The 27,235-nt window shown below is 43.0% G+C and overlaps 1 protein-coding gene across 11 annotated transcripts in view; it reads left to right on the top strand.

Annotated features, from left to right (window-relative positions):
- Positions 1–21,793: 21,793 nt before the first annotated feature.
- SP3 (Sp3 transcription factor) overlaps positions 21,794–27,235 on the top strand; it is a 59,420-nt gene continuing 53,978 nt past the window's right edge. For 9 of the 11 annotated variants that reach the window (XR_002516158.2, XM_021923718.2, XM_021923719.2 and 6 more), the window contains exons 1-3: positions 22,218–22,332; positions 22,945–23,090; positions 23,596–23,718. Coding sequence is in view for 10 of the 11 variants with exons in the window: in XM_021923718.2 (XP_021779410.1) it covers positions 22,326–22,332; positions 22,945–23,090; positions 23,596–23,718 (276 nt within the window). In the remaining variant the exon portion in view is untranslated. Of the gene's footprint in view, positions 22,333–22,944; positions 23,091–23,595; positions 23,719–27,235 lie in introns of all 11 variants that reach the window. The other 2 variants (XM_003907626.5, XM_031651363.1) reach the window with 2 other exon arrangements.

Raw genomic sequence — 27,235 nt, 5'->3', positions numbered from 1 at the left:
ACGTTTTATAGTTAAATGCTAATTGATAATGATAATTAAATTTTTACAGTGCTGTACAGTTTATAAAAAGTGTTCATATGCTTGCTCATTTAATTTTCACAACCTAGAGAGGAAGATCAGAGAGGATTTATTATCTCCACTTCATGGGTAGAAAAGCCTCAGGAAAGTTAAAGAACTTGCCCCAAGCCATAAAATTGGTACCCTGAAGAAATTAAATCTAACACAAAACCCATGGTGTTGTTTAATTGCTAATGGATTCGTTGGTAAGGACAGTTAAAAGCTAATGAGTGTTGGTATCTTGGATCATACAGCTTCTTATTAAAGTTTTAAATTTTGTTAGGGTTTTCTCAGATGGTAAGCAAGCTTAAGCTTCTCATGGTTTCAGTTCTCTCTGTCCCATATTCATCAGAACTGTTGGCTCAGGCAGCTGTTGTTCCTGGTCCCAGTATTGAATGAGATCTAGAAAAATTCTTTCCTCTTAGCATAGTCCAGCCCAGCTGTGACAACATTGGACCCTTTCAAAATTGGCTCATCCTAGTAAACTGGGTAAACAATTACGGAAACATATAAATGGATGAGTTGATGGAACAAAGATTTTTAAATTATAACTTAACTGTTGACTGGCCTATATCTGCAGTAGCTTTCAGGACACCCAACACCAGCTTCTTTGCCGTGATTTCATCCTGTTTGGGGTGATGAAGAAGATATGATACCAAAGTACTCAAGATTTTCCATCTAACAAGAAATCAGTCCTCTCTAGTTATTCTTAAGCATAAGCTCTATCTGATCATGCATCCTGCTATAGTCACCTCTGTTCTCCAGCCACCTTTGCCGCTTTTGTTAGACCTCACAGGGCATGTCATTTAATGTGACAGAAAAACACTAGGCTGAGAGGAAGGAAGCAGGGGACACATCTAGGTCCCTCCATGTGACACTTGCAAGTCACTTTGCTTTTCTGGTCTCAGTTTCTTCATCTAGGAAGTAAGTGGGTTAAGCTGGACCCACTCATATTTTCTTACCCTCTGTCCTAGAAGTCTCTGGGAGTACTCAGGGATCCCTGAGGGCCAGAGCCTAACAAGCCCCCAATGGCCAGGGCCTAAGAGCTTAAGAAGCCCCTAAGGTAGTAAGGAAAGGGGCCTCTTTAACACATAAGAGAGGATTGGGTTGGACCTGGGGCCCAGAAATGCAGAGACCCTACTTCTGCAAATACCCGAGGTGCTGAAAACAAACTCATCTGGGGCCCAGAGATACAAATACCAGGGGCAAGCAAGGTAATAACCTCCAAGAATTGAGACTTAGAGAAAATGCAAAACTACCACAGGATTGACAGATGATGCCCAGACGGGACTCTTCTCTGTTGGAATGTAAACTTCATTCTAATAGGTAGGACTTTTGTTCCATTTAATGATGGTTTCCACACATAAGCACTCCATACATGCTTGTTGAATGACAAATAAACTTGTGATAAGCTACATGAGCAATGTGAGATTATCTGACTTATCTAACTGCATTCACTCTAAAATCACCCTGAGTCCTAGGGCTGATCTCTGTGTAGTTGTGGTGTATTTAAAATCACTAGCTAAGCTACTATCCATGTAGCCACTAAATGGTGTAGCCTTGTACCACTTGCATTGACCCTTGCCTGTGGAATGGTTGGCCTGACATTTATGACTGCCCATTATCAGTTAATCAACATCTTGCGTATAATCATGCTGTAACACAATTCAGTCAGTAAGCCAAAATGGTCGCCAAGATCACACTGACCTTTGGAGACACTGACTGTACAGAATTAAGGGTGTGTTGACATGTGAGTGGATATGTAAGTAACAAATAGTAAACTGTGAAGAAAAGGAGACAAAGAGAAGAAAGCCACCCTATCTTTGTGCCTCTGCTGCTTTGATAATCAGGAATGTGCTCGTATCAGTTTAAAAATACTCTGTGTTCTACTTTGAAAACAGAGTACATAAAATGATTTTCTTAGCATTTTACATGTAATAGCTGCAGTCAGGTCTTTCTGAACACAGGAAAAGCCTGACACAAATATGGAACAAACCAAATACGGTAATAGGGTTAGAAAAAACCTGGCAGCTCCTGCAAAACCTGCATGCGGCTAGTTCCAAAGCTCTGAACTGTTGCTGAGCTCTACCCCCTGAGGCTGGGTTGCCTTGTCGGCCCTCTTCTTCAGACAGGTTCAGGCTTCTCTTCATTTGGTTTATCTGCAATCCAATTCCATAACCTGATGATTTGCTTCTTTTGCTTAATTCCTACATTAGCAGTTGTTTTTTGTTGTTGTTGTTGTTCCTACCAGCCTCTGTTCTGTCTGTGTTTTATGAAACATTTCCTCATGGTGTATCTGTACTGTGAGGCACATACACCAGAATACCGGACATGTTGGTTAGCCCTGTGCATTCTTCCCAAGAGGCATGTAGGTTTCCGTAGTGTGGGTTATATGGGATCCTGTTCCTCCAAGCAGTGTGCAACCAAGTAAACAGATAAGGCAGGTAAACATTGGATGATGTGTAAATAGGTAAATAAATGGGCTAGGACAATGGAGATTATAAGGAATATATTTAAAATACATAATTTACAAGGAAATAAGATTTGTTGTTTTTAGGCCAGGCACAGTAGCTCATGCCTATAATCCTAGCACTTTGGGAGACTGAGGTGGGTGGATTGTCTGAGCTCAGAGGTTTGAGACGAGCCTGGACAACATGGCAAAACCCTGACTCTATTAAAAATACAAAAAAATATAAAAAATAAAAAATTAGCTAGGCATGGTGGTGCACACCTGTAGTCCCAGCTACTCAGGAGGCTGAGAAAGGAGAATTGCTTGAACCGGAAGGCGGAAGTTGCAGTAAGCTGAGATCTGGGTGACAGAGTGAGACCCTGTCTCAAAAAATAAAAAAATAAAAATAAATAAATAATAAATAAAAAAGATTAGTTGTTTTTAGTAGAGACAGTAAAAAGGTCTGGCAGATGGATGGATTTATGACTTGTTCATTCCTTATCCAATGATAACTAAGTAAATGTGCTACACTGGACACTGTAAGATAGAAAGAAAATGGATAAAACATAATTCCTACTCTCAAGGGTTATACTTTGGCCAGGCATGGTGGCTCCTATCTGTAATCCCAGTACTTTGGGAGGCTGAGGTGGGAAAATTGCTTGAGCTCAGGAATTTGACACCAGCCTGGGCAACATAGTGAAACCCTGTTTCTTAAAATAAAATAAAATTAGCTAGGCATGGTGGCACATGCCTGTAGTCCCAGCTACTCAGGACACTGAGGCAGGAGGATTGCTTGAGCCCAGGAGTTTGAGGCTGTAGTGAGTTATGGTCATGCCATTGTACTGAGTGACAGAGTAAAACCCTGTCTCAAAAAAAAAAAAAAGTTATAGTTTGTAAAAGAGATATGATATATGTACTCATGCTAGGTAAAAAGTGTTATTACAAAGGAGATATACAAGGTTTAGGTGAGGACGCAATGATTTTGGCTAGGGAGGAGGTAGAAGCATTTAAAGTGGGCTTAAAGCGTGGGTAAGATGGGTGTGATTTCACACAACGAATGTTTTGCCAGGTCACTGATGCTTCGAGGTAAAAATAAGTCACATTAGATGAAAAAGCAACATTTTTCTGGTTTTGGCCAAGATTTACCATCATAGCATTCTCAGAATCTTACAAAATCTGCTCTCCCCAGTATGTTTTTGGCAGTTGCCAGGGCAGTAGTTCTTAACCTTTTGAGGATTACATTATCTTTTGAGAATCTGACAAAACCTATAGAATCTCTTCCCAGAAACACAAACGTATACGCGGTAAGTTGACGCAATTTTCGGGAGTTCATGGACCCCTGCAGCCTATTCTTGAACTCCCAGTGGTCCATGGTTTCTAGTTTAAGCATCCTGATGCAGACTATACCTGAAGTACGGAAGCTATTGGTGTTCACAACACTGTAGCAAGGTCACGCTGCCGGTGGCTTGGGAACACTTGCTATGCACAGAAGTCATGTTGTTTTCTCTGAGCTCTCAGGCCTCTAGTGCAGACTGATCTGTATAACTCTTAGGGCCAATTTTGGTGCTAAAGCAGGGTTCCTCACTAGAGTGTTCCCACATGTACGTACACACACAATCAGAATCAGGAGTGTAGTTTGCAGGGTACACACATTTTTAATGTTTTCCTGGTGATTCTGATACCTGTGATGCATCCCTCCACACCTACTGACTTAGGATGTTATTTTCTATGGGCCTCCTCCATCCCTCATGCTGAGATACTCCTGGCAAGCCCATCAGACATGCCCAGACGAATCTGTATCCTGGCTTGGAGCCCGGCTTTGGCTCAGGCTAGGACATCCCTCCTACTCCCCTTCCGTGCTGCATTTACATTGAAACTGGATGGCAAAATAAGGTCACCAACAAGGAAACTCTAGAAAAAAGGCAGTTTACAAGTGTTAAAGAAAATATTTCTATAACACAGCTGCATTGAACAGGGCTAGGCTGCAGCCTTTTGGAATGAAGAATGTGACCTGGGGTTGCTGACTGAATGTTGAGTTGTTCTGATTTGTAGTTTTAGAATTAGACCAGCTTTTGGGAGTAGTGAGGAGGTGGGGGTGAAAACCACGTCCCCGTTACTAGTTTTTATACCATTGAATATCAGAGTAGTAGCTCCCTCAGGACCAAAGCTCTATTACCCAGTAGAGAGAGTAAGCATGTGTTTAAGGCACCAGCTGCACCTCCTCCCATCATCATCTGCTCCCACCTTAATCAAGGCCATATGAGCTCTCTTCTCTGTCAAGACCCCCTTTCTCAACCGAAAAGCACAATCCAGGCAAAACTGTGGGTACTCTTTGTTTCCAGAGGATAATCTGTATCTCTGAAGACTTGAGGACAGACATCTAGTTCATACATCTCAGTACTTTCCAAGAATTATTGCAGTTACTCACACATACCCACTTCTACTGGATATTGTGTCAGACACTTGAGAAACAAAACATCTATGGTGAGTTTGTAGAAGGGATATATTCTGGGGAAAATGTGAGAAGGCGACCTTCCTAAGATCCCTTGACTCATAATAGAAAAGCAAGCTATGTTCACACCTGTCAGAATGACTATTATTCAAAAAGGTGAAAGATAACAAGTGTTGGCAAGGATGTGAAGAAAAGGGAACCCTTGTATACTATTGATGAGAATATAAATTAGTACAGTCATTGTGGAAAACAGTATGGAGGTTCCACAAAAAACCATGTGATCCAGGAATTCCACTTCTGGGTATCTATCCAGTGGAAATGAAATCAGTATGTCAAAGAGATACCTGCACTTCCATGTTCATTGCAACATTAGTAACAATAGCTAAGACTGGAATCAACCTAAGTTCAACCTAAGTGTCCATCAGTGGATGAATGGATAAAGAAAATGTGTGTGTGAGAGATATATATGTCACATTTTGCTGTGTGTGTATATAAATATACACACATACTGGAAAACTATTCTGCTTTAAAAAAGAAGAAAAGTCATTTGTGAAAACACGGATAAACCTGGAGGATATTATGTTAAATAAAATAAGCTGAGCTCAGAAGAACAAATACTGCATGATTTCACTTATATGTGCAATCTTAAAAAGTCTAACTTAAAAAAGTCTAGAAACAGAATAGAATGGTGGTTATCAGAAGCTTGGTGGTGGGGTGGGGGTTGATTGGGAAGATGTTGGTTAAAGAATACAAAATTTCAGTTCAACAGGAGGAATAAGTTCAAGAGATCTATTGTGCAACATGGTGACTAGTTAATAACAACATATTCTACACTTAAAATTGCCAAGAGAGTAGATTTTAGGTGTTCTCATCAGACACACACATATATCAAAATAAGTGTGTGTAGTAATGCATATGTTAATTAGCTGGATTTAGCCATTCCACAATGTATACAGATTTCAAAACATCATGTTTTGTACACCATAAATGCATACAATTTTTGTCAATTATAAAAAATACTATACCATCTGTGCACTAGGCCTGCTTTTTGCCTCAAGTTTTTCTTATTTATTTATTTTTCCTTACTTAAATTTAATGTAAAGCTTTTGCTGTCTTAAATGTTTTCATTAAGAGGAGTGGGGAGAAAGAGAAGGCATAAGGCTTTTTAATCTTTTAATGTTTCTGGTTCTTTCTCTTTCTTTTCTTTTCTTTTTTTTTTTTTTTGAGATGGAGTCTCGCTCTGTCACCCAGGCTAGAGCGCAGTGGTGTAATCTCGGCTCACTGCAACCTCCGCCTCCCAGGTTCAAGCGATTCTCCTGCCTCAGCCTCCCAAGTAGTTGGGATTTTAGTTGCCCGCCACCACACCTGGTTAATTTTTGTATTTTTAGCAGAGATGGGTTTCGCCATCTTGGCCTGGCTGGTCTCGAACTCCTAACCTCATGATCCACCTGCCTTGGCTTCCCAAAGTGTTGGGATTACAGGCATGAGATGCTGGTTCTTTCTCTTTTTTTTTTGCAGAAAATTATGAAACTTTATTGCAAGACATTATGAAAATCTAAATAAGACATATCCCATCTTCATGGCTAGAAATACTCAATATAATAAAGATGTCCATTCTTCCAAAATTGATCTATAGATCCAATAACACTGCTAATGAAAATTCTACATTTTTCATGGAGCCTGACAACTGGCTCTAAAATGTACATCTAAGAGCAAATTTCCAGAAAAAACAAAAAACAAAAAAAGAAAAACCCAAAACAACAACAACAACAACAACAACAACAAAACACCCAAGACATTCGTGAATTAACAGAGTAAGAGCTGGGTACAGTGGCTTATGCCTGTAATCCTAGCACTTTGGGAGGCAGAAGTGGGAGTATCACTTGAGCCTAGGAAGTCAGGGCTGCAGTTAGCTGTGATCATGTCACTGCACTCCAGCTTAAACAACAGAAAATGACTCTATCTGGAAAAAAAAAAAAAATTAAGGAGGGAGGACCTTCTCCACAAGGTATCAAGTCTCACTATAATAAAATACTTAGGAGTAATTTTTTTTTTTTAATTTCTAACTTTTAAGTTCAGGGGTACATGTGCAGGTTTGTTACATAGGTAAATGTGTGCCACAGTGGTTTGCTGCACAGATCATCCCATCACCCAGGTATTAAGCCCAGCATCCATTAGCTATTCTTCCTGATGCTCTCCCTCCTCCCACCCCTTTCTGGTTCTTTCTAATAACTTTCAGTCCTGACATCTGTTCTGAGATTGTCAGGACCTTAAAAGTTCTAAAATGGAGGCAAAGAAAATGGGAAACAGGAAAGAGAAATGCTGGCCTCCCTGAGCAGGACTTAAAGAGTCCAGGCTTCTGATCCCTGTTCAGAGAGAGCCGAAGCCTTAGGGAAAGACTCGATGGCAGGGATGCTCACAGAGGATGCTGGGAACCCCTATTCTCTACTGTACTAAAGCCATTAAAACAGACTGTTTCAGACTGTTTTGGGGTTTGGAGCTGAACTGTGTTAAAATATGTGGTTGTTTTTTTTTTTTTTCTGTGGTTTTTACTATCTTTGGAATTTATTTCCTTCGAGGTCAATGGCAGCCTGAATTTGGCAGCTTTCAGAGGAGTGTGCTTTTGAATTTGTTTTTGTTTCTTTTTTATCTCCTAAAGCTTGGGACTGTGAGGACTTAGGGATATTGCCTCACTAGGAAGGGGAGCACTGCCAATCTGTGATGAGATTGCTGTGCTGCAGGACTTGAAGACTCATGTGAGCTGTCCCGGAACAAGCAGGATTCAGAACTGAGCTCCATATTAAAATCAAACCAACAACAAATTGAAAAACAAAAACAACATCCAAAGGCAGAAAACAAATGAGAGTGGTTCACACCTCTGAATATCAAGACATTAAAACGCAAATGAAAATCTGGAAAACAATTAGAAACATATTGAAAGAAAATGTTTAACATCATTAATATGCACTTTCTTTTTTTTTTTTTTTGAAACGGAGTCTTGCTCTGCCGCCCAGGCTGGAGTGCAGTGGCGCGATCTCGGCTCACTGCAAGCTCCGCCCCCCGGGTTCACGCCATTCTCCTGCCTCAGCCTCCTGAGTAGCTGGGACTACAGACGCCCACCACACGCCCGGCTAGTTTTTTGTGCTTTTTAGTAGAGACGGGGTTTCACGGTGTTAGCCAGGATGGTCTCGATCTCCTGACCTCGTGATCCGCCCGCCTCGGCCTCCCAGAGTGCTGGGATTACAGGCTTGAGCCACCGCGCCCGGCCTAATATGCACTTTCTAATCAAAAGAAAATGATGAATGTCTCAATAGAAAATTGGATAAAGGGTATAAACAAGAAACTCATAGAATAATACCAATGGCACTAACCGTGTAAAAATGCTCACTCTCACCAGTAATCAAATAAATGAAACTTTAAAAAAGCACCATATTTTTGATGATCCAATTGGCAAAGATTAAAAATAAAAATGAAAACTGAGTGTGTGAAGAAATAAGTACTTTTATAAATTGCTTGTGAGTGTATAAACTGGTAAGTTTATGCACTTTGAAGGGCAATTTGGCAATGCATATCATAAGCCTTAAAATTGTGTTTACACTTCAGTACAGCAAATCCACTTAGAGGAATTCAACCTTAAAAATTATCATGGATCTGTGCAAATGTTTAGTTACAAGAATGTCATATAATATATTCCAAGTTACATACTATGAAATATTATGCAAGTATTAAAAATAAGGTCAGACAGCCTGGGCAACATGGCAAAACCTCATCTCTACAATAAATACAAAAATTATCCAGGTGTGGTGGCATGTACTTGCAGTCCCAGCTATTTGTTGCGGGGGTGATGTGGGGAGATCAATCGAGCCTGGGAGGTTGAGGCTGTAGTGAGCCATGATTACACCACTGCACTCCAGCCTGGGCAACAGAGCAAAACCCCATCTCAAAAAGAAAAATAAACAAAATAAAAATAAATAAATAAGAGCTGGATGAGGTGGTACACACCTGTAGTCCCAGCTATGCAGGAGCCTGAAATGGGAGGATGGCATGAATTCAGAAGTTTTGAAGCTGCTATGTTTGCACCTGTGAATAGCCACTGCACTCCAGCCTGAGCAACATAGGAAGACTTCGGTTCTAAAAGTGAATGAATAAATGAGTAAATACATAAATAAATAAAATTAGGACCTCGAGCCCCATAAGACCAGTCTAAATGTCAGAAAAACACCAGACAAACACAAATTGAGGGACATTCTACAAAATACTTTACCAGTACAATAGCACCTCCTTATCAACAGTTTTACTTTCTGTGGTTTTAGTTATCTTCAGCAAATCGTGGCAAAAAATATTAAATGGAAAATTCTGGAAATAAAAAATTATACATTTTAAATTGTGTGCTGTTCTGAGTAGCTTGATGAAATCTCAGGCCATCCCACACCATCTCACCCAGATGTGAATTATCCTTTTGTCCAGCAGATCCACATGGTCAATGCTACCCACCTGTTAGTCACTCAATTGCCCTCTCATGGATTCTGTCACAGTACCGCAGTGCTTGTGTTCAAGTCACTCTTTTTTTAAAAAAAAATTTTAATTTTTTTAGATGGAGTCTTGCTCTGTTGCCAGGCTGGAGTGCAGTGGCAAGATCTCTGCTCACTGTAACCTCTGACTCCCTGGTTCAAGCGATTCTCCTGCCTCAGCCTCCTGAGTAGCTGGAATTACAGGCACATGCCACTAAGCCCAGCTAATTTTTTTTTGTATTTTTAGTACAGATGGGGTTTCACCATGTTGGCCAGGATGGTCTCGATCTCCTGACCTCGTGATCCACCCGCCTTGGCCTCCCAAAGTGCTGGGATTACAGGCGTGAGCCCAGCCTTCAAGTCACTCTTATTTGACCTCACAATGGTCCCAACGCACCAAGAGTAGTGATGCTGGTAATTCAGACATGCCAAGGAGAAGCCATAAAGTACCTCCTTTAAATGAAAAGGTGAACCTTCTCAATAGAAAAAGAAAAAAAATCATATGCTGGGGTTGCTGAGATCTAAGACAAGAACAAATCTTCTATCTCTGAACTTGTGATGAAGGAAAAAGTAATTCCTGCTAGTTTTGCCATCACACCTCAGATTGCAAAAGTTATGGCCACTGTGCATGATAAATGCTAGTTAAGATGCAAAAGGCATTAAGTTTGTGGGTGGAAGACATGAACAAAAACGTGTTCCAATTGATGGCAATCGGGTTCAGTACTAGCTGAGGTTTCAGGCACCTACTGGGGGTCTTGGAATGGCCCTCACAGATAAGGGTGGGCTATTGTACTCCTTAAAAGAGTTAAAGTCATGAGAAACAAGGAAAGGCTCAGAAAGTGTCACAGGCTAGAGGACACTAAGACATAATGACTAAACACATGAATGTGGTATCCTGATTTAGATCCTATAATACAAAAAGGATGTTACTGGAAAAACTAATGAAATCCAAATAAAGTCTGGAGTTTAGTAATAATGCACCCTGTTGGTTTCTTAGTTTTGACAAATGTACCATGGTAAGGTAAGATACTAACATTGTAGGGTGACTAACCATTCCAGTTTGTGTGGAAGAGGGGTTTCTTGGGATGTGGGACTTTCAGTGCTAAAACCAGGACAGTCTGTGCAAACTGGAATGATTGGCTGTAATCTAACAATTGGATTAGAGGTGTATGGGAATTCTATATTATCTTTGTAACTTTTTTTTGTAAATCTAAAAGCATTCCAAAATAAAAAGTTTATTAAAAATAATAAAACAAATTAAAAACAAGTTAGGAATAGCTGACTAATAATGAGATAACAGGCCTAAAGAAGTTAAATATCACTTTAGTCAAATAATTTATTAAAGTCCTACTAGGTGCAATGTTTTCTGATGGTTCCTGCTTTCAAGTGTACAAAACAGATATATATATATACACCATTTTTCTTTCTATAATCTTGCTGTTATATTTGCAGAAATATATGTGTTTGTGAGGAACTCTGTGGGTTTATTCATTTGGCCTTTTTATGCATTTGCTTTTAGCATACATTAAACACACTTTTAAAGTGTGCATTTCTTTTGTTTCTTTTTTTTAAATTTTGAGACAGAATGTCACTCTGTCGTCCAGGCTGGAGTGCAGTGGCGCCATCTTGGCTCACTGCAACCTTCGCCTCCTGGGTTTAAGCAATTCTCCTGCCTCAGCCTCCCAAGTAGCTGGGATTACGGCATGCACCACCACACCTGACTAATTTTTGTATTTTTAGTAGAGACAGGGTTTCATCATGTTGGCCAGGCTGGTCTGGAACTCCTGACCTCAGGTGATCCGCCCACCTTGGCCTCCCAAAGTGCTGGGATTACAGGTGTCAGCCACCGTGCCCAGCCTAACATGTGCATTTCTTGCCATTCCACTGTTATCCATGGATTTCTTTCTTTCAAAATATTCATTTCTAAGCCTTTGTTCATATGCTTCCATCTCCTCTTCAAAAAAGTTTCCACAATTAAATTAGTTTATGTTAAACCTCCCAGGTACAGGAGCCTGGACCATCCCCTATGCTATTCTCACAGAGTCTCATTTTCAGTATTCTACTAGGTTTTTTTAAAAATGAAGCTTCTGGCTAGGTGTGGTGGCTCACACCTGTAATCCCAGCACTTTGGGAGGTCAAGGTGGGTGGATTACCTGAGGTCAGGAGTTCGAGACCAGCCTGGTCAACATGGCGAAAACACCTCTCTACTAAAAATACAAAAATTAGCGGGGCATGGTGGTGGGTTCCTATAATCGCAGCTACTCAGGAGGCTGAGGCAGGAGAAACATTTGAACCCTGGAGGCAGAGGTTGCAGTGAGTCAAGATGGTGCCACTTCACTCCAGCCTGGGCAACAAAGTGAGACACCGTCTCAAAAAAACAAAACAAACATAAAATGAAGATTCTATTTACTTTTTTCTCCTATTTATAAAATAGGGTATAATTTACATATAGTAAAATTTACCTTATTTAGTTATACAGTTCTATGAATTTTGACTACTCTGATACATTTTCACTATTGTAAAGCAAATATCTTCTTCTTGATTTTTTGTTTGTTTGTTTTTTGAGACAAGGTCTTGCTCTGTTGACCAGGCTGGAATGCAGTGGTTTGATCACGGCTTGCTACGGCCTCAACCTCCTGGACTCAAGCAATCCTTCTACCTCAGCCTTGAGAGTAGCTAGGATCACAGGTGCATGCCACCACGGGTGCAACCATGCCCAGCTAATTTTTTATTTTTTGTAGAGACAGCATCTCCCTATGTTGTCCAGGCTGGTCTCGAATTCCTAGACTCAAATGATCTACCCATTTCAGCCTCTCAAAGTGCTGAGATCACAAACGTGAGCCACCACGCTTAGCCTGCTTCTTTATTCTTAATAGATGTTTGAATTCATCAATAAGGAGAAAAGTGATTTGAAATACTTTATCTTTGACTAGGTCTATGTCAGTTATAATAAGTAAAACCCTCATTAAATTATTATTCATTCCTTAAATATCCCTTTTTCTCTTGAGCATAAGATTCAGAAGTATTAACTTCCGTAGAGAAGGTGACATGGGTAAATTTTGTAGGAAATCAGCAAATGGAAATATCAGAAAGTTATGATTTAATTTTAAAAAGAGTCAGCATGGCTTCACATCTCATCTGCCTCAGTGATATGAAATAACTTCTGGGTCTAATAACAAGTATCAGCTGAGGGAAGCCATGAACCAATTACTTATATTTTAGGATAAAGTACCATGAAAACAATACCAGACAAACAACTAATCTAGAAGTTAGACAAGTATGGTATAGCGATGAAATACTTAAGTAGATTAAACATTGACTTTGATATCAAAGTGTGGAATAGTTTGGAATGGATGGGTTACAAAGATCCAGGGATCAATATTAGGACCAATTTTGTTCATTTTTATATGTCAGTGATTTGGAAGAAGTAACATGCAGTAAGCTTGTTATACAAAACTAGAGGGAGGGTCAGTCAATACAAAGAAGGAATGAAATGACTTAAGACGACTAGGGACATAAGCAGATAAGTGGCTTATTCAATTCAGTGTGGAGGAAATATGAGGTAGAAAGATTATTTCACGGTAGGCTGGGCTTGGTGGCTTATGCCTGTAATCCTAACACTTTGGGAGGCTGAGGCAGGTGGATCGCTTGAACTCAGGAGTTCGAGACCAGCCTGAGCTGGTAAAACCCCATTTCTATAAAAAATACAAAAGTTAGCCAGATGTGGTGGCTCACGCTTGTAGTCCCAGCTACATGGGGGGGCTGAAGCAGGAGGATCACTTGAGCTTAGGAGGTGGAGGTTGCAGTGAGCCAAGATGGCACCACAGCACTCTAGCCTGGGTGACAGAGTGAGACCTTGTCTCAAAAAAAAAAAAAAAAAAAAAGAAAGATTATCTCAGTACTGTGAAATCAGAATGTTCAAAATAGAGTAAAAAAGTACAAACTCATGAGTTAGCAAGCATGCTAGAAACAAAATAATTCCAATGCAATGAGTAAGACAGGCATATTGACTACAGAATTTAAAGAAATGCCTTATTTTTTTTTTGAGATGGAGTTTCGCTCTTGTTGCCCAGGCTGGAGTGCAATGGGGTGATCTTGGCTCACTGCAACCTCTGCCTCCTGGGTTCAAGTGATTTCCCTGCCTCAGCCTCCTGAGTAGCTGAGATTACAGGCGCACGCCACCATGCCTAGCTCATTTTGGTATTTTCAGTAGAGACAGGGTTTCACCATGTTGGTAAGGCTGGTCTTGAACCCCTGACATCAGGTGATTCACCCACCTCAGCCTTCCAAACTGTTGACATTACAGGCGTGAGCCACCACGCCTGGCCAAGAAACGCCATATTTTTAATATACTAGATTTAAAAAAAAACTCAGTGAAATATATGTAATTAGAGCAAAAATAAAGTCATTTGCTGTTAAAGATAACAGAAGCTTTAAATTATGGGTGTTGGTCAGGCACGGTGGCTCACACCTGTAACCCCAGCACTTTGGGAGGCCGAGGTGGTCGGATCACCCGAGGTTGAGAGTTCGAAACCAGCCTTACCAACACGGAGAAACCCCATCTCTACTAAAAATACAAAATTAGTCGGGCATGGTGGCGCATGCCTGTAATCCCAACTACTACGGAGGCTGAGGCAGGAGAATCGCTTGAACCCAGGAGGCAGAGGTTGCGGTGAGCCAAGATCGCACCACTGCACTCAAGCCTGGGCAACAAGAGCAAAACTCCGTCTCAAAATAAATAAATAAATAAATAAATAAATAAATAAATAAATAAATAACAGGTGTTTATTAGTTCCAGAAATCTCTTAAATTAGGTGACTTCATCATCTATTATTGTTTTATAGTTTATGTATACATTGTGCATATATTATATATCAAATGGTTCATAAAAACATTCAAACATATCCTTATGTTTTTGATGGTTGGTTCAACTGGTGAGTACCAGTTTTGTGGCCCCTTTACAATCAGCAGGTCATATTACTAACAGTTTCTCCATTAAAATAAGAAGTCTGAACGTTTAATCCTAAAAGAATCCAAATTCATGGCTTGTTGAAATCAATGTATTGTTCAACAGATATCCATTAATTATCTTCTATTTGCTCAACACTGAAAAATTGTCTCCTTACTCTTTCACTGCGCAACATGCCTGCTTTCATAAAGCATAAAAGTCTCACATTTTCCTTTAATATTTGAAATTCCAGTAAGTTAAGTGTCATAGCTTTTAAAAACGTCCCTATGGGACAAAGAGCTGTTTTGTTTTCAAATGATACCTCTCCTTCCTTGGAAATCACTGCTTAAGAACTGTAGAAAAAGAGTAAGATATTGCTTGTGCACAAAGCACTTATGATTTAAATCGTGGTGACAATACTAAATCATGAATTAAGAGTGATATTAAGGGGTATACTATAAGGTTAATGGAAAGTTAGAGATGAGGGAATGACCAATAGCTGGAAGCAGTGGCTTTTTAAATTTTTATTTTTGAGACACGGTCTCTGTCACCAAGGCTGGGGTGCAGTGGCACGATCACAGCTCACTGCAACCTTGACTTCCCCGGGCTCAGGTGATCCTCCTGCCTTAACCTCCAGAGTAGCTGGGACTACAGGTGCACACCACCATGCCCAGCTAATTTTTGTATTTTTTGTAGAGATGAGGTTTTGCCATGATGCTAAGGCTGGTCTCGAATTCCAAAGTGTTGAGATTGGCCACCATGCCTGGCCAGCAGGGGCTTTATGGAAAGAGGTTAAGACTTGAATTGGAGCATGGGGAGGGGAGAAGGAAAATCCTGGCGGCAGAGGGCCAGTAAATTTTCCGTGGTTAGATTGTCTATAGGACAGTGAGGAGTTGGGAGAGATGCCCTGATATGCATTAGATCATTTGAATCACTCAAATTTTTTGAGCCAGGTTAAGGAAGATTAATTTGGTGGTAGATATAGAACAGAAAGGAGCAGGAAAGTCTGGAGGCCTGTCTAGGGCAACAAAAGTGGGCCAGGGCAAAGCATGCTTTGATCCCTTCCAGAAGGAGCTGACTGACCCCCCAGTGATTTCTGAATTCGGAAGACAGTCCTTTGGCAAAGCATCTGATGTATTGTAGGCTTTGTTATTTCTCTTCTCTATTATTTGAATTTGTGTATGTTTATATTTTGGTTCTTGCTCTGTGGCCCAGGATGGAGTGCGGTGGTGCAATCACGGCTCACTGCAGTCTTGACTTCCTGAGCTCAAGGAATCCTCCCATCTCAGCTTCCCAAGTAGCTAGGACTGCAGGCATGCACCCCCATGCCTGGCTAATTAAAAAAATTTTTTTGTAGAGTTGAGGTCTCAGTATGTTGCCTAGGCTAGTCTTGAACTCCTGGGCTCCAGTGTTCCTCCTGCCTTGGCCTCCCGAAGTGCTGGGAGGCATGCGTCACTGTGCCTGGCCTGTATTTTGTTTCTTTTCTTTTTCTTTTTTTTTTTTTGAGACGGAGTCTTGCTCTGTCACTCAGCCTGGAATGCAGTGATGTGATCTGGGCTCACTGCAAGCTCCACCTCCCAGGTTCATACCATTCTCCTGCCTCAGCCTCCTGAGTAGCTGGGACTACAGGCGCCCACCACCATGCCTGGCTAATTTTTTTGTATTTTTATTAGAGACGGGGTTTCACTTTGTTAGCCAATATGGTCTCAATCTCCTGACCTCATGATCCGCCCACCTCGGCCTCCCAAAGTGCTGGGATTACAGGCGTTAGCCACTGTGCCCGGCCCTATATTTTGTTTCTTAACTGGATATCCACTCCTTGAGGATAGGGACCATGCAGCATCTTGTAGAGCAGGGTTCAATAAATGTGATTTCAATGAACAGGTAGCTGAGAGTGTCTGCAGGAAAACTTGGCAGTCAGCACCTGGTAAGCGGCTGCCTATGGGAGAGGGAAGGGAGATGTGTCAAAGGTAATTTCCCGTATGGGCTTCTGAGAGAATGATGGCCTCACTGTCGCAGACAGAAGCTTCGGAAGGGAGGAGGAGCTGGTTGTGTAGAGAAAGCTATGAGTTTAGCTGTAAACATTCTGAGTTTGAGGTGAAAGTGAGACATTCAAGAGGAATTCACAGTGCTTAAAGATATAGAACAAGGCCCAGTGCGGCGGCTCACGCCTGTAATCCCAGCACTTTGGGAGGCCGGGGCAGGTGGATCATTTGCAGTCAGGAGTTTGAGACCAGCCTGGCCAACATGATGAAGCCCCGTCTCTACTAAACATGCAAAAAAATTTAGCTGGGCCCGATGGCGTGCACCTGTAGTCCCAGCTACTCAGGAGGCTGAGGCAGGAGAATCGCTTGAACCCAGGAGGTGGAAACTGCAGTTAGCTGAGATCATGCCAGTGCACTCCAGCCTGAGCAAGAGTGAAACTTTGTCTAAAAAAAAAAAAAAAAAAAGGATATAAAACAAGAACTCAGGTGACAGGAGATAACTAGAGGTTTGGGAGTGAGTTTGGAGATGAGGGCTGACATTACAGAACGCTGCGTTCCCAGCTTCTGAAGAAAAGCTCAGGGAACCAAAAACTGAAAAGAAACCCTAAAGTGGCACTGTCTGATATGATAGCTACTAGCCACGTGTGGCCATTCGCATTTAACTTTAATTAAAATAAAAAAAACTTCAGTTCCTCAGTCACACTAGCCACATTTCCAAGTTCCTAATGGTCACATGTGGTTAGTGGCTATGGTAATAGGCAGTGTACACATAGAATATTTCCATCACCACAGGTAGCTTTTTATGGGACTGCACTGTAAAAATACAGAGAAACATAGATTTGAGAGAAAACCAGAAAGCTGATAATGTTCAAGGGAGGAGAGAGTGTTAAGGAGGAAATGTTTACAGTGTCAGATGCTGAAATTGGGTGTAGAATTATATTAGGAAGGCAGTAAGAAGACAGCAAGTTACTGAGACTTTGGACAAGGAAAGGGAGGAAAGAAAAAAGATAGTAGCTAGGGACAACCAGTCACATGGAGGATTTTTAAAGATAGGAAGGAATGTTTATCCTTCAAACATAGCTATGTTTGAAGACAAATGGACAAAGGCCTGTGAAGATGGTAAGAGTCCCCAAATCCAAGCCTGCCCATGCTTCTCTTTGTGGCTCTAGACTCAATTTGACAAGAGTCTGTTGGCTATCCATCTCATGGAAGTCCTGCTAGCGCCTCCAGCTCAGCACATCTAAGACCAAATTCATAATGGCCCATCACTTACTCATGCCCTTTTAAAATCCTTTATTTCAGTTCATCTTTCCATTTACTAAAAGCTGGCAAACTTAGTTATATTTGAATCATTCTCTCTTGCCTCCAGCCCTTTGATCAGTTACCTGAGCATACTTACTTATTGCAGTACTTCTTCTATCAGGTACTTTTTTTTTTTTTTAGTTTAAAATAATGCTTAGTTTAAAATAGTATTTCAGGCAAAGAGAACAATATAGAGAATACAATAATAATACACTCAGCCTAGCTTAAGTAAAACTTGCAAATGTAAACAAAGCCCATGGGAAACTCATTCAAATCCCATTCTCTTCATACCAAGGGTAATCACCATTTTAAATTTAGCACATCATTCCTTTGCAATTACAATGTTACTACATATGTATATATCCATATATAGTATAGAATATAATTTGGTACATTTAAAAACTTTATATACAGTAGTAGCGTAATGTTTATCCTTCTAAAACTAGCTTTTTTCACACAATATTGAGATTTATCCATGATGATCATCTCTTTTATTATGGATTGTTCTGTTTATATATTAATGCATATATTATACATACTTATGTGTGTATAGATTATACATATATATGTGTGTATAATTGCATTTTTTATTCCAGCTGTTTGGTTGGAATGGAGTGATGTTATGGTGCAGCACTCAGCCATTTTAGGGGGAACTGGAAAAATTATGTTCCTTAAAGGCGGGTAAAAACTGCCAGCAGAGAATTTCCTAAAATTGTTTTGGAAGAAAAAGTATAAATAATATCCAGCACTGTGATTCTCTCCCTGTTAAGCAATTGCAATTTTGGGTTACTATGTAAATGTAGCAGTAGGTGCCACTGAGAGGCAGTTTCTATTAAGAAAGTATTTTAATTAAATTGTATTTCAGCTGGGCTCAAGCCTGTAATCCCAGCACTTTAGGAGGCAGAGGCAGGCAGATCACAAGGTCAGCAGTTTGAGACCAGCCTGGCCAACATGGTGAAACCCTGTCTCTACTAAAAATACAAAAATTAGCCAGGCGTGGTGGCGGGCGCCTGTAATCCCAGCTACTAGGGAGGCTGAAGCAGAAGAATTGCTTGAAGCCGGTAGGCAGAGGTTGTAGTGAGCCAAGACCATGCCATTGCACTCCAGCCTGGATGACAGAGTGAGACTCCGTCTCAAATAAAAAAAAATTGTATTTCATGACTTGACTACAATACTGAAATAGGCAGGAAAAGGTGTTCTTTCAAAAGACTATCTTCATTTCCAGCCATTTTTAAAAGATATTCCATGACAGTAACTCAAGTGTGGTCTAAGAGGGTTCTCTGAATCTGACTAAAGTAGTGAGTGATGCTTTTGGTATATGCATCTTTTGTTGTTAAAAAATTGATACATATTTGTACACATTTACGGAGTACATGTGGTATTTCGATACACGCATACAGTGTTGTAATGATCAAATCAGAGTGTTTAGGGTATCTATCACTTTGAACATTTTTTTTCTGCCCTCTCTCCCCTGTCACCTTGAACGGTTGTCATTTCTTGTGCTGGGAATATTTCAAATCTTCCCTTCTGGTTATTTTGAAATATATAATATATTGCTATTTACTATAGTCACCCTACTGTGCTACTGAACACTAGAACTTATTCCTTCCATCTAACTGTATGTTTGTACCAATTAACCAACCTCTCTTTGTCACCCCACCTCTATATATATCTCTTAAAAGCATCCCATCAAAAGCAGTATAGTTAGTTCAGGTAGGTCATTTAAAATTTTTTTTTAGACAGTCTCTGTCTTGCTGGAGTGCAGTAGTGCCATCTCAGCTCACTGCAAACTCCACTTCCCAGGTTCAAGTGATTCTCCTGTGTCAGCCTCTTGAGTAGCCGGGATTACATGTGTGCGCCACCGTACCTGTTTAATTTTTGTATTTCAAGTTGAGACGGGGTTTCACCATGGCAGTCAGGCTGGTCTCGAACTTCTGACCTCAAGTGATCTGCCTGCCTCGGCCTCCCAAAGTGCTGGGATCACAGGTATGAGCCACCGTGCCCAGCTAGGCTATTTTTTTTTTTCCGTTTTTTTGTTTGTTAAAATGGTCTATGGACGTGCCATCCCCACCCGGCAAAAAAGAAAGAAAAAAGACTTCATGTCTTACATCATTTGCCAACTGGTATGAATGAAGAAATGAATTTAATTCCTGTGGCCAAATACTTTGCTCTCTAGGTGGCTGGACTAACACTTTGCAAAAATGGTATGGCAATAGTGTAGAACATATCCCCACTCCTGAAAAAACAAACAAACAAAAAATCTGAAAATGCCTGAAATATCCTTTCTAGGGAAAGAGCTACCTTCCACCCAACAGATCCAGGTAAGAACAGAGTGATAATAGTGACTTCCCTTCCTCTCTCCCAGTCTACTTATTTTCTTTTTTTTTTTTTTTTTGAGACGGAGTCTCGCTGTGTCTCCCAGGCTGGAGTGCAGTGGCGCAGTCTCGGCTCACTGCAAGCTTCGCCTCCCGGGTTCACGCCATTCTCCCGCCTCAGCCTCCCAAGTAGCTGAGACTACAGGCGCCCGCCACCACGCCCGGCTAGTTTTTTGTATTTTTAGTAGAGACGGGGTTTCACCATGTTAGCCAGGATAGTCTCGATCTCCTGACCTCGTGATCCACCCGCCTCGGCCTCCCAAAGTGCTGGGATTACAGGCTTGAGCCACCGCGCCCGGCCTACCCCAGTCTACTTATTTTCACTTTTCACCTGTCCTGCTCTTCAGGGCACCCATCTCTTTTTCCCTTCCCCCCACCCCAAATCAGGTTATTTTGTGACTTTTATTTCCTTAAAAGTTTTTGTTGTAAAATAGTACACAGGTTATACCATTCAACTTTGAAGTTATTTTTCCACTTAAATGAGACTACAAGGTCTTACTATTAGGAGAGATGAACCTTATTCTTGGACTCAGAATTTTGAGTCTCGTTTCCGCATGTTTGTGGTTTTCAGGTCAATTCCCTAGAAATTCGATCTTTGTACAATTAAGAGCAAAGTAACCATACAATGTTTCTGATCCTGTGAGCATAGGCGGTTAACTGCTTTGGAACTGGGATGCAAACTCGCTATCTCACAAATGGATTACCTATTAAGTTAGTACACACAAAATCTAGTTAAAGTGCTTCACAACCTCATCCACCAGCACATCATCACATATCACACAAAATATAATCATCACAGTAATGGGAAAACTGATTCTTGAGCCAGATTTCTAAAAAAGAGGTATTGTGGACAGTGTTTCCACCTCTTGAATTTAACTTCTTTGTTGGCAACTATACTTGAAGGTAACAGGGAGAGATATCTCTTAGTTGGCAAAACAGACATAAAACCTCAGCATTTTCCCCCAGGATGACAGCAAGATATCAAGGTTGCCAAAGAAGGGAGTGTTAACCTAATCCAGTGAGTGAAACAAGATTTTAAAATACAACAAAAATGTTCCAATGGGGGAAAAAAGGTACTTCACCAGTTCACAACTTTAAAAACGTTGGCAATGGTTGATGGGCTTGTTTCAGGAGATATCTGACTTGGTACCAAGAGGATTAAGAGGCTGGGGATAATACGTTTGTGCAGCAAAATGATTATGTGACTGACTTTTAAAAAAAAACAGTATTCTGCCCCATTGGATACATACACATACCACAGGTAAAATGAAATATACTTTTAAGTGCCCGTTTTGGTGCCACTGGCCAAAATTAAAACTCTCCTTCCGTATGTGAGGTGACTTGAAATTTTTTTGCTTTAAATGCCTGCCTTCACGGTACGTGAAAGTGGGAGACCGGTTGGAAAGCTGGGGCTAAGGGGGCTGGGAGCGAGATGGCTGTCTGTGAATCAGAAAGCTGGATGTGTGTGAGAAAAATCCTCCTCCAGCCTCGGAGGGGGTGTCTCCCCTAATACCAGCTCCCTCCCCCCGGGCTCGTGGGGCGGGTCTGGTTTGCTCAGTAGCGGCAGCGGCCGCAGCAGCAGCCCCGGGGCTGAGCGGCGGTGGCCTCCTGGTAGCGCAGGCAAACGGCGGCTCCAAGAGCGCGAGGCCCTGGGGAAATCCGGCCGAGGCTGCTGCCGGGATGGAGGTAGCCTCCAGTGGAGCCGGAGTCACCGGGGACGAATTTCCTCCCCAGCTCAGCTCCCCTACAGCTTGGCTAGGCCTGCTCCGAGCGCCTGCGAGGTGGAGGAGGCCTGCGCCTCGGGCCTGGCAGCGGCAGCCGGCGAGAGAGGCGGACACAGCGGGGTAACCGGCGAGCCGTAGCCGCTCTCGGAAACCTACGCTGCCACGGCCGCTCATTGTCTCGCCCCTTCCACCCGGGGGGCAAACAGGAAGCGCGCCGCCTGGCACAGCGACGGACGGGCGCCTGGACCAATGAGCACATCCGACGGAGAACACGGCGGCGAATGAGGGCCAAGAAGAGGGGCGGGAGTTCCGGGCAGGCTGTCACCCTCTTCCCCCCTTTTGGGCTGGAGGCTCCACCTTTTGTGTTTCCCGCACAGTCAATCAAAATAGGAAAAAAAAATCCCCGGACCGCTCCGGCCGTGTCCGCCGCCGCTTCCCGCATCCTCTCCCGCCGCCGCCGCCTTCGCTCCTCACCATGTGTAAGGCGGCGGGGAGCCCCGCCTGAGGTGCCCTAAACACACTATGACCGGTACGTAAAGCCGAGAGAGCAACCCTTGCTGCTGCCGCCGCCGCCGCTGCCGCCGACCACAGCCAGCCCGGGGCCGCTGCCGCCGGTCCCGGCCCCGTGTGTGCGACCGAGTGTCTGTGAGAGGCAGAAAGCTGCACTCCCCTGCGCCTCCCTCCCCTCCCCGCCAGCCACCGTCCACCCCCGAAGCCCCAGCAACGCCGTCTCCCCGCCAGGCCCCAGGGCGGGCGGCCCGGTCCGCCGGGAGCGCATCCCCCTGTGTGCGGGCGCGGGCGGGCGTGTGTGAGTGACTGACGGTGCGAGAGGAGCGAGCGCGAGTGAGAGCGAGCGGCGCGAAGGGAAAGGGGAGGAGAGGAGAGGGGGCAGGGGCAGCGCGGGGAGGAGGAGGAGGAGGGAAAGAGGAGGAGGAGGAGGGTTACAGGCAGCGGCGGGCGGGGGCAGCAGCAGGAGGGGAGGAGGGAGCCGCCGCCGCCGCCGCCGCCGGGGGGCGGGTGGGGGAGGGGAAGGGGCCTGGGTCCGGGCTTTGGGAGTAATTTCGCCTCGGCCCGCGGGCCCCCTCCCTCTCCGCCACCCGCCTTCCTCCCCACCCCCACCCCCCCCGCGCTGTGCCTGCAGCTCCCGAAAAGCCCGTGAAACAAGAGGAAATGGCTGCCTTGGACGTGGACAGCGGCGGCGGCGGTGGTGGTGGCGGCGGCCACGGCGAGTATCTGCAGCAGCAGCAACAGCACGGAAACGGCGCGGTGGCGGCGGCGGCGGCCCAGGTGAGGAGCGGCTGAGCCCCGGCCCGGCTCCCCCCTCGCGCCGCTTTCTCCTCCCCTCGCCTCTCCCCTCCCTCCTCGCCTCACCCCTCCCTCCTCGCCTCTCCCCACCCCTCCCCTCCCCCCGCCTCGGGAGCTGCCCGCCCGAGGCGCCAACGCTCCGACCCCGCCCGCGCCGCCCCGCCCCGCCCGCCTGCCGCCTTTTTGTGCGCGTGTGAGTGTGGGCCCCAGCGTGCCCTCTCGGGGGTGGGTTCCGGGCGGAAGGCGGAGGCCCGGCGCGCTAGCCCGCCGCCCGCCTGCCCGCAGACCGGGGAGTCGGGGTTCGTGGAGCGGGGGACGCCAGGCGGGGGCCGGCGGCGGGACCTGGAGGAGGAGGAGAGTGCGGGTTGGCGCTCGCCTGGGCGCAGTCGGCGGGGATCGAGTCGCACTTCCTGTGCGAGCGGCGGCCCGGCCCTAACCGCCACCCCCTCCCCCTGTCTCCCTCTCTGAACCCGCCCATTGGGGGTAGGACACTCAGCCGTCACCGCTCGCTCTGCTGGCCGCTACCTGCAGCAAGATAGGGCCGCCATCGCCGGGCGACGACGAGGAGGAGGCGGCCGCCGCAGCCGGGGCCCCCGCCGCCGCCGGAGCGGTAAGTCCCGCGCGCGGCCCGCCCCCGCTGAGGCCCGGCGCCCGCCATCCGGGGCCCGTAGCGCGCCCGCCCAAAAGGCCTCCCCGGCGCCCGCGCTTCTCCCGAGCCGCACGGGCCGCTGGGCTCCAGGGCGCCCTTTCCTGCTCTTTCGCATCCCTGTTTGGATCTGAAGCCCTCCCAGGCTTTCTCGAAATTGTCACTGCGGCACCTCGCGCAAAATTCTTCACAAAATGAAGTCTGAGAGGGCGGGGGTAGAGGACTCCAAAATGGATGTTTGAGCAATTCATATCAGTGCTGAAAACTCCTTCGCTGAACACTACAAAATTTTCAAGCACAGCCTATCGGCCATAGATAGTATCAACTAGAAGCAGTGTCTTTAGTTTTTAGTATTTTTGAACCTGGGGCATTTTCTGTTGGAAGTTACAGGATCTTACTGTTTTAAATCATACATTATTTTTAAAAAATGAGGGTTTATTATTTGAATTATCCTTTTGTATGCAGGAGTGAACACTTTTTGCTTTTTTAGTGACCATTCAAAATCGTTGAATTTTAGTTTTTGCAGACTACTTAAATTTGCAGTGACTTTTTTTTGTAAGGGGCGTTAAGTGAAACATTAAGCAGCCTTTGAAATTAGCAAGTTGCTTAGATAGTACTTTATCTTTTGAAATTGAATATGACTATCAGTGTTAGAAAAGTATATGTAAGAAATTGTATTTACATGCATGCTAATACTGCAATACTTACAGTTGAATATGATTGGCAAAAGTATATTTTCGTTTTATTACGACTGCTAGTCAGGTAAGATGTGGTGGGATTCTTTCTGTAGTGTTTTCACAGTGTCCGGGGCAAGGGGAGGAGCTCGCCTGTGTTATGTGAGGGGTTAATACAAATAGGGTAGGAATAGTTTTTAGACTGTTAATTGTGAATTTTACATTTGGATCATCACTGTTGTATTGTGTAGATTTGTTCACCTGTTAATGAAAACCCTCTCGTGTGTGTGTGTGTGTGTGGGGGGGGGGGGGGGGGAGATCATAGGAATTGATTTGTGGAGTGATATTTTGAATAGTCACTGAAGAAAGAGAAGTTTGGTATTTGGTATAGTCTACAGCAAATGCTTAGTACGTCCAGATTTTTTTTTTTTTAAAGTTAAACCAATGTTAAGCTATTATTGGTAAATAGATTTGTAATTTTAGTGTTTCGTTATAGGGGATGTGAATAGTTTTAATGTCTTTTTTCATAAGCAGATTAAGATGTAAAAATGTAAAATTGTATTAGGCATTGTTATTTTTAAATACTTTTATGGATTGGTAGGCCTTTATTTCACCTCATTTCAGCTTCACTAAGGGTTGGTAGACCTTTTTTATGAACTGTATCCCTCTAGTTCCAAAGTGCCAAAAGAAATTGACTATCTTAAACTGCATAAGTAAAATTGAAAAGCAGATTGCTTCTACTGATCTTTTTTATATTTCAAATGGAACAAAACTTTTCTTGTAGCTGTAATTTGTAAAGTTTAGGTATCAGTTTACAGATGGGGGAGGGGAGAAGTAAGGAACTATGGGTGAAAAATGTGTATGTACATATACATGTGAGTCTGAGGCCCAAGGATAGAATACTGTCTCCAGCCTTAGCCAGCTGTGGCCATATGCTTGTAGGGAAGTTTCCGTGCTGCTTTAGCTGCTTTTCTGAATTACCAGATCATTCCTGACAACACATATTTTGCCAGATGAACATGAACTAGAATCAATCTGATAAATCTCAAATCATAATTTGCCAATCATAGTAAAATGAAAATAGTTTTGCCTAAAAAAAAAAAAAAATCCTAAATCATATATTTCTTTATGATGTTTGGTACCTGCGCCCAAGATTTTTCGCTTTGAGTAAAATTGGTAAGACTGGCTTGCGTATATTTGCCTTAGCAAATAGAAAAATCATTTTTCCAGTGCAAATATGAACTTGATATTTTTTCAGCACATCTTAGAAAAGGAAGGAAATTTACGTGAGTTCATGGGCTTAGATAATCTTTTATTACTCAAATGATTCGGAATTATGAGAGGTTATAGCTGTGTTTTTAAATAATTGTGTTTTGGAATAATTTTAAATTTATAGAAAAGTTGGAAATACAGAACTGAGAATCGTCTCATACCCTTCATCCGGTTTCCCCTAATGTTAGCATCATGATGACACATTTGTCCAAACTAAAAAATGAACATTGGTATGATATTACTAACTAGACTTTGTTTGCATTTCACCAGCTTTTCCACTAATGTCCATTTTCTCTTCTGGGATCCAGTCTAGGATTCCACATTGCTTATATATTGTGTTTAAACAAGTGGAAATACACACGTACAGATCAACTTTATGCCAGTTTAGCTTGGTATTTTGAGATTAAAAGGGCCTTGAAAAGCCAATCAACTGTGCTGAAGATTGCTTTTAATATTTGGATTTTGAATTTGGATCCTAGCCAAGGGTGTTTGGTTACCCACAGTACATTGCTGAAGAAATCTAGTCACAAAGCAGTCTCACATGTAGTGTTCTACAATGTGGACTCTGAAAGATGGTTTTATAGCAGCGCTCCTTTGTGCTTAAGTTGTGTGGCTAATTTTAGTAGTAAACCAGGAAATAGAAAAAATAGACCTTTGTGCAAGTATTAACTTTGACCAGTTTGCATTTATGTGAACTTGTGGATTTTTAATTTACCTCATTTGCACTTTAGTGTAATAAAATAAGTGACTATTATTTATTTATTTATTTTGAGACGGAGTGTCACTCTGTCCCCCAGGCTGGAGTGCAGTGGCGCGATCTTGGCTCACTGCAAGCTCTGCCTCCCAGGGTTCACGCCATTCTGCCTCAGCCTCCTGAGTAGCTGGGACTACAGGCGTGTGCCACCATGCCCGGCTAATTTTTTTTTTTTTTTTTTTGTATTTTTTAATAGAGACGGGGTTTCACCGTGTTAGCTAGGATGGTCTCAATCTCTTGACCTCGTAATCCACCCGCCTCAGCAATCCACCCGCCTCAGCCTCCCAGAGTGCTGGGATTACAGGCGTGAGCCACCGCGTTTGGCCTAAAATAAGTGACTATTATGAAAGTGATTGCCTGATTTTTGGTTTAAGTTGTAAATTTAGTGTTCCTTAATATGGCACATAAATGTTGTTGAGCTAAAAAATAAGTAATAGCTTACTTCAAAAAATGTTATTTTGCCATTATTTAAATAAGACCTATGCTGTCGTTGTAACTAATTCATTGGGTAGGGTGATTCTATTTGAAGTCTGTTTCAGTTCTTTTAGTGCTCTTTGAAGATTTTAAGAAACTTGAATATTTGCTCTTAGTTCTTAGTTTGTTTCCACCTCGGCTTCACGCTTGTTCTTGTTTCCAATTATGCTCCTTCCTTTCCTGTTTCTGGCTTTCATAAAGGCATTCGTAGGAACTAAGTTAATGATCATTTCCAAATACTATGCAATAGTTGGTGTGAATTTTTTCTTTTTTCGTTTCCACAGGTATATTTGTATGTAGAGAGACT

The sequence above is a fragment of the Papio anubis genome, chromosome 10 (assembly GCF_008728515.1).
Source record: "Papio anubis isolate 15944 chromosome 10, Panubis1.0, whole genome shotgun sequence".
NCBI classification, from domain to species: domain Eukaryota; kingdom Metazoa; phylum Chordata; class Mammalia; order Primates; family Cercopithecidae; genus Papio; species Papio anubis.
Note: the sequence above shows the minus strand (reverse complement) of the source record. Positions and strands in the feature narration are given on the sequence as shown.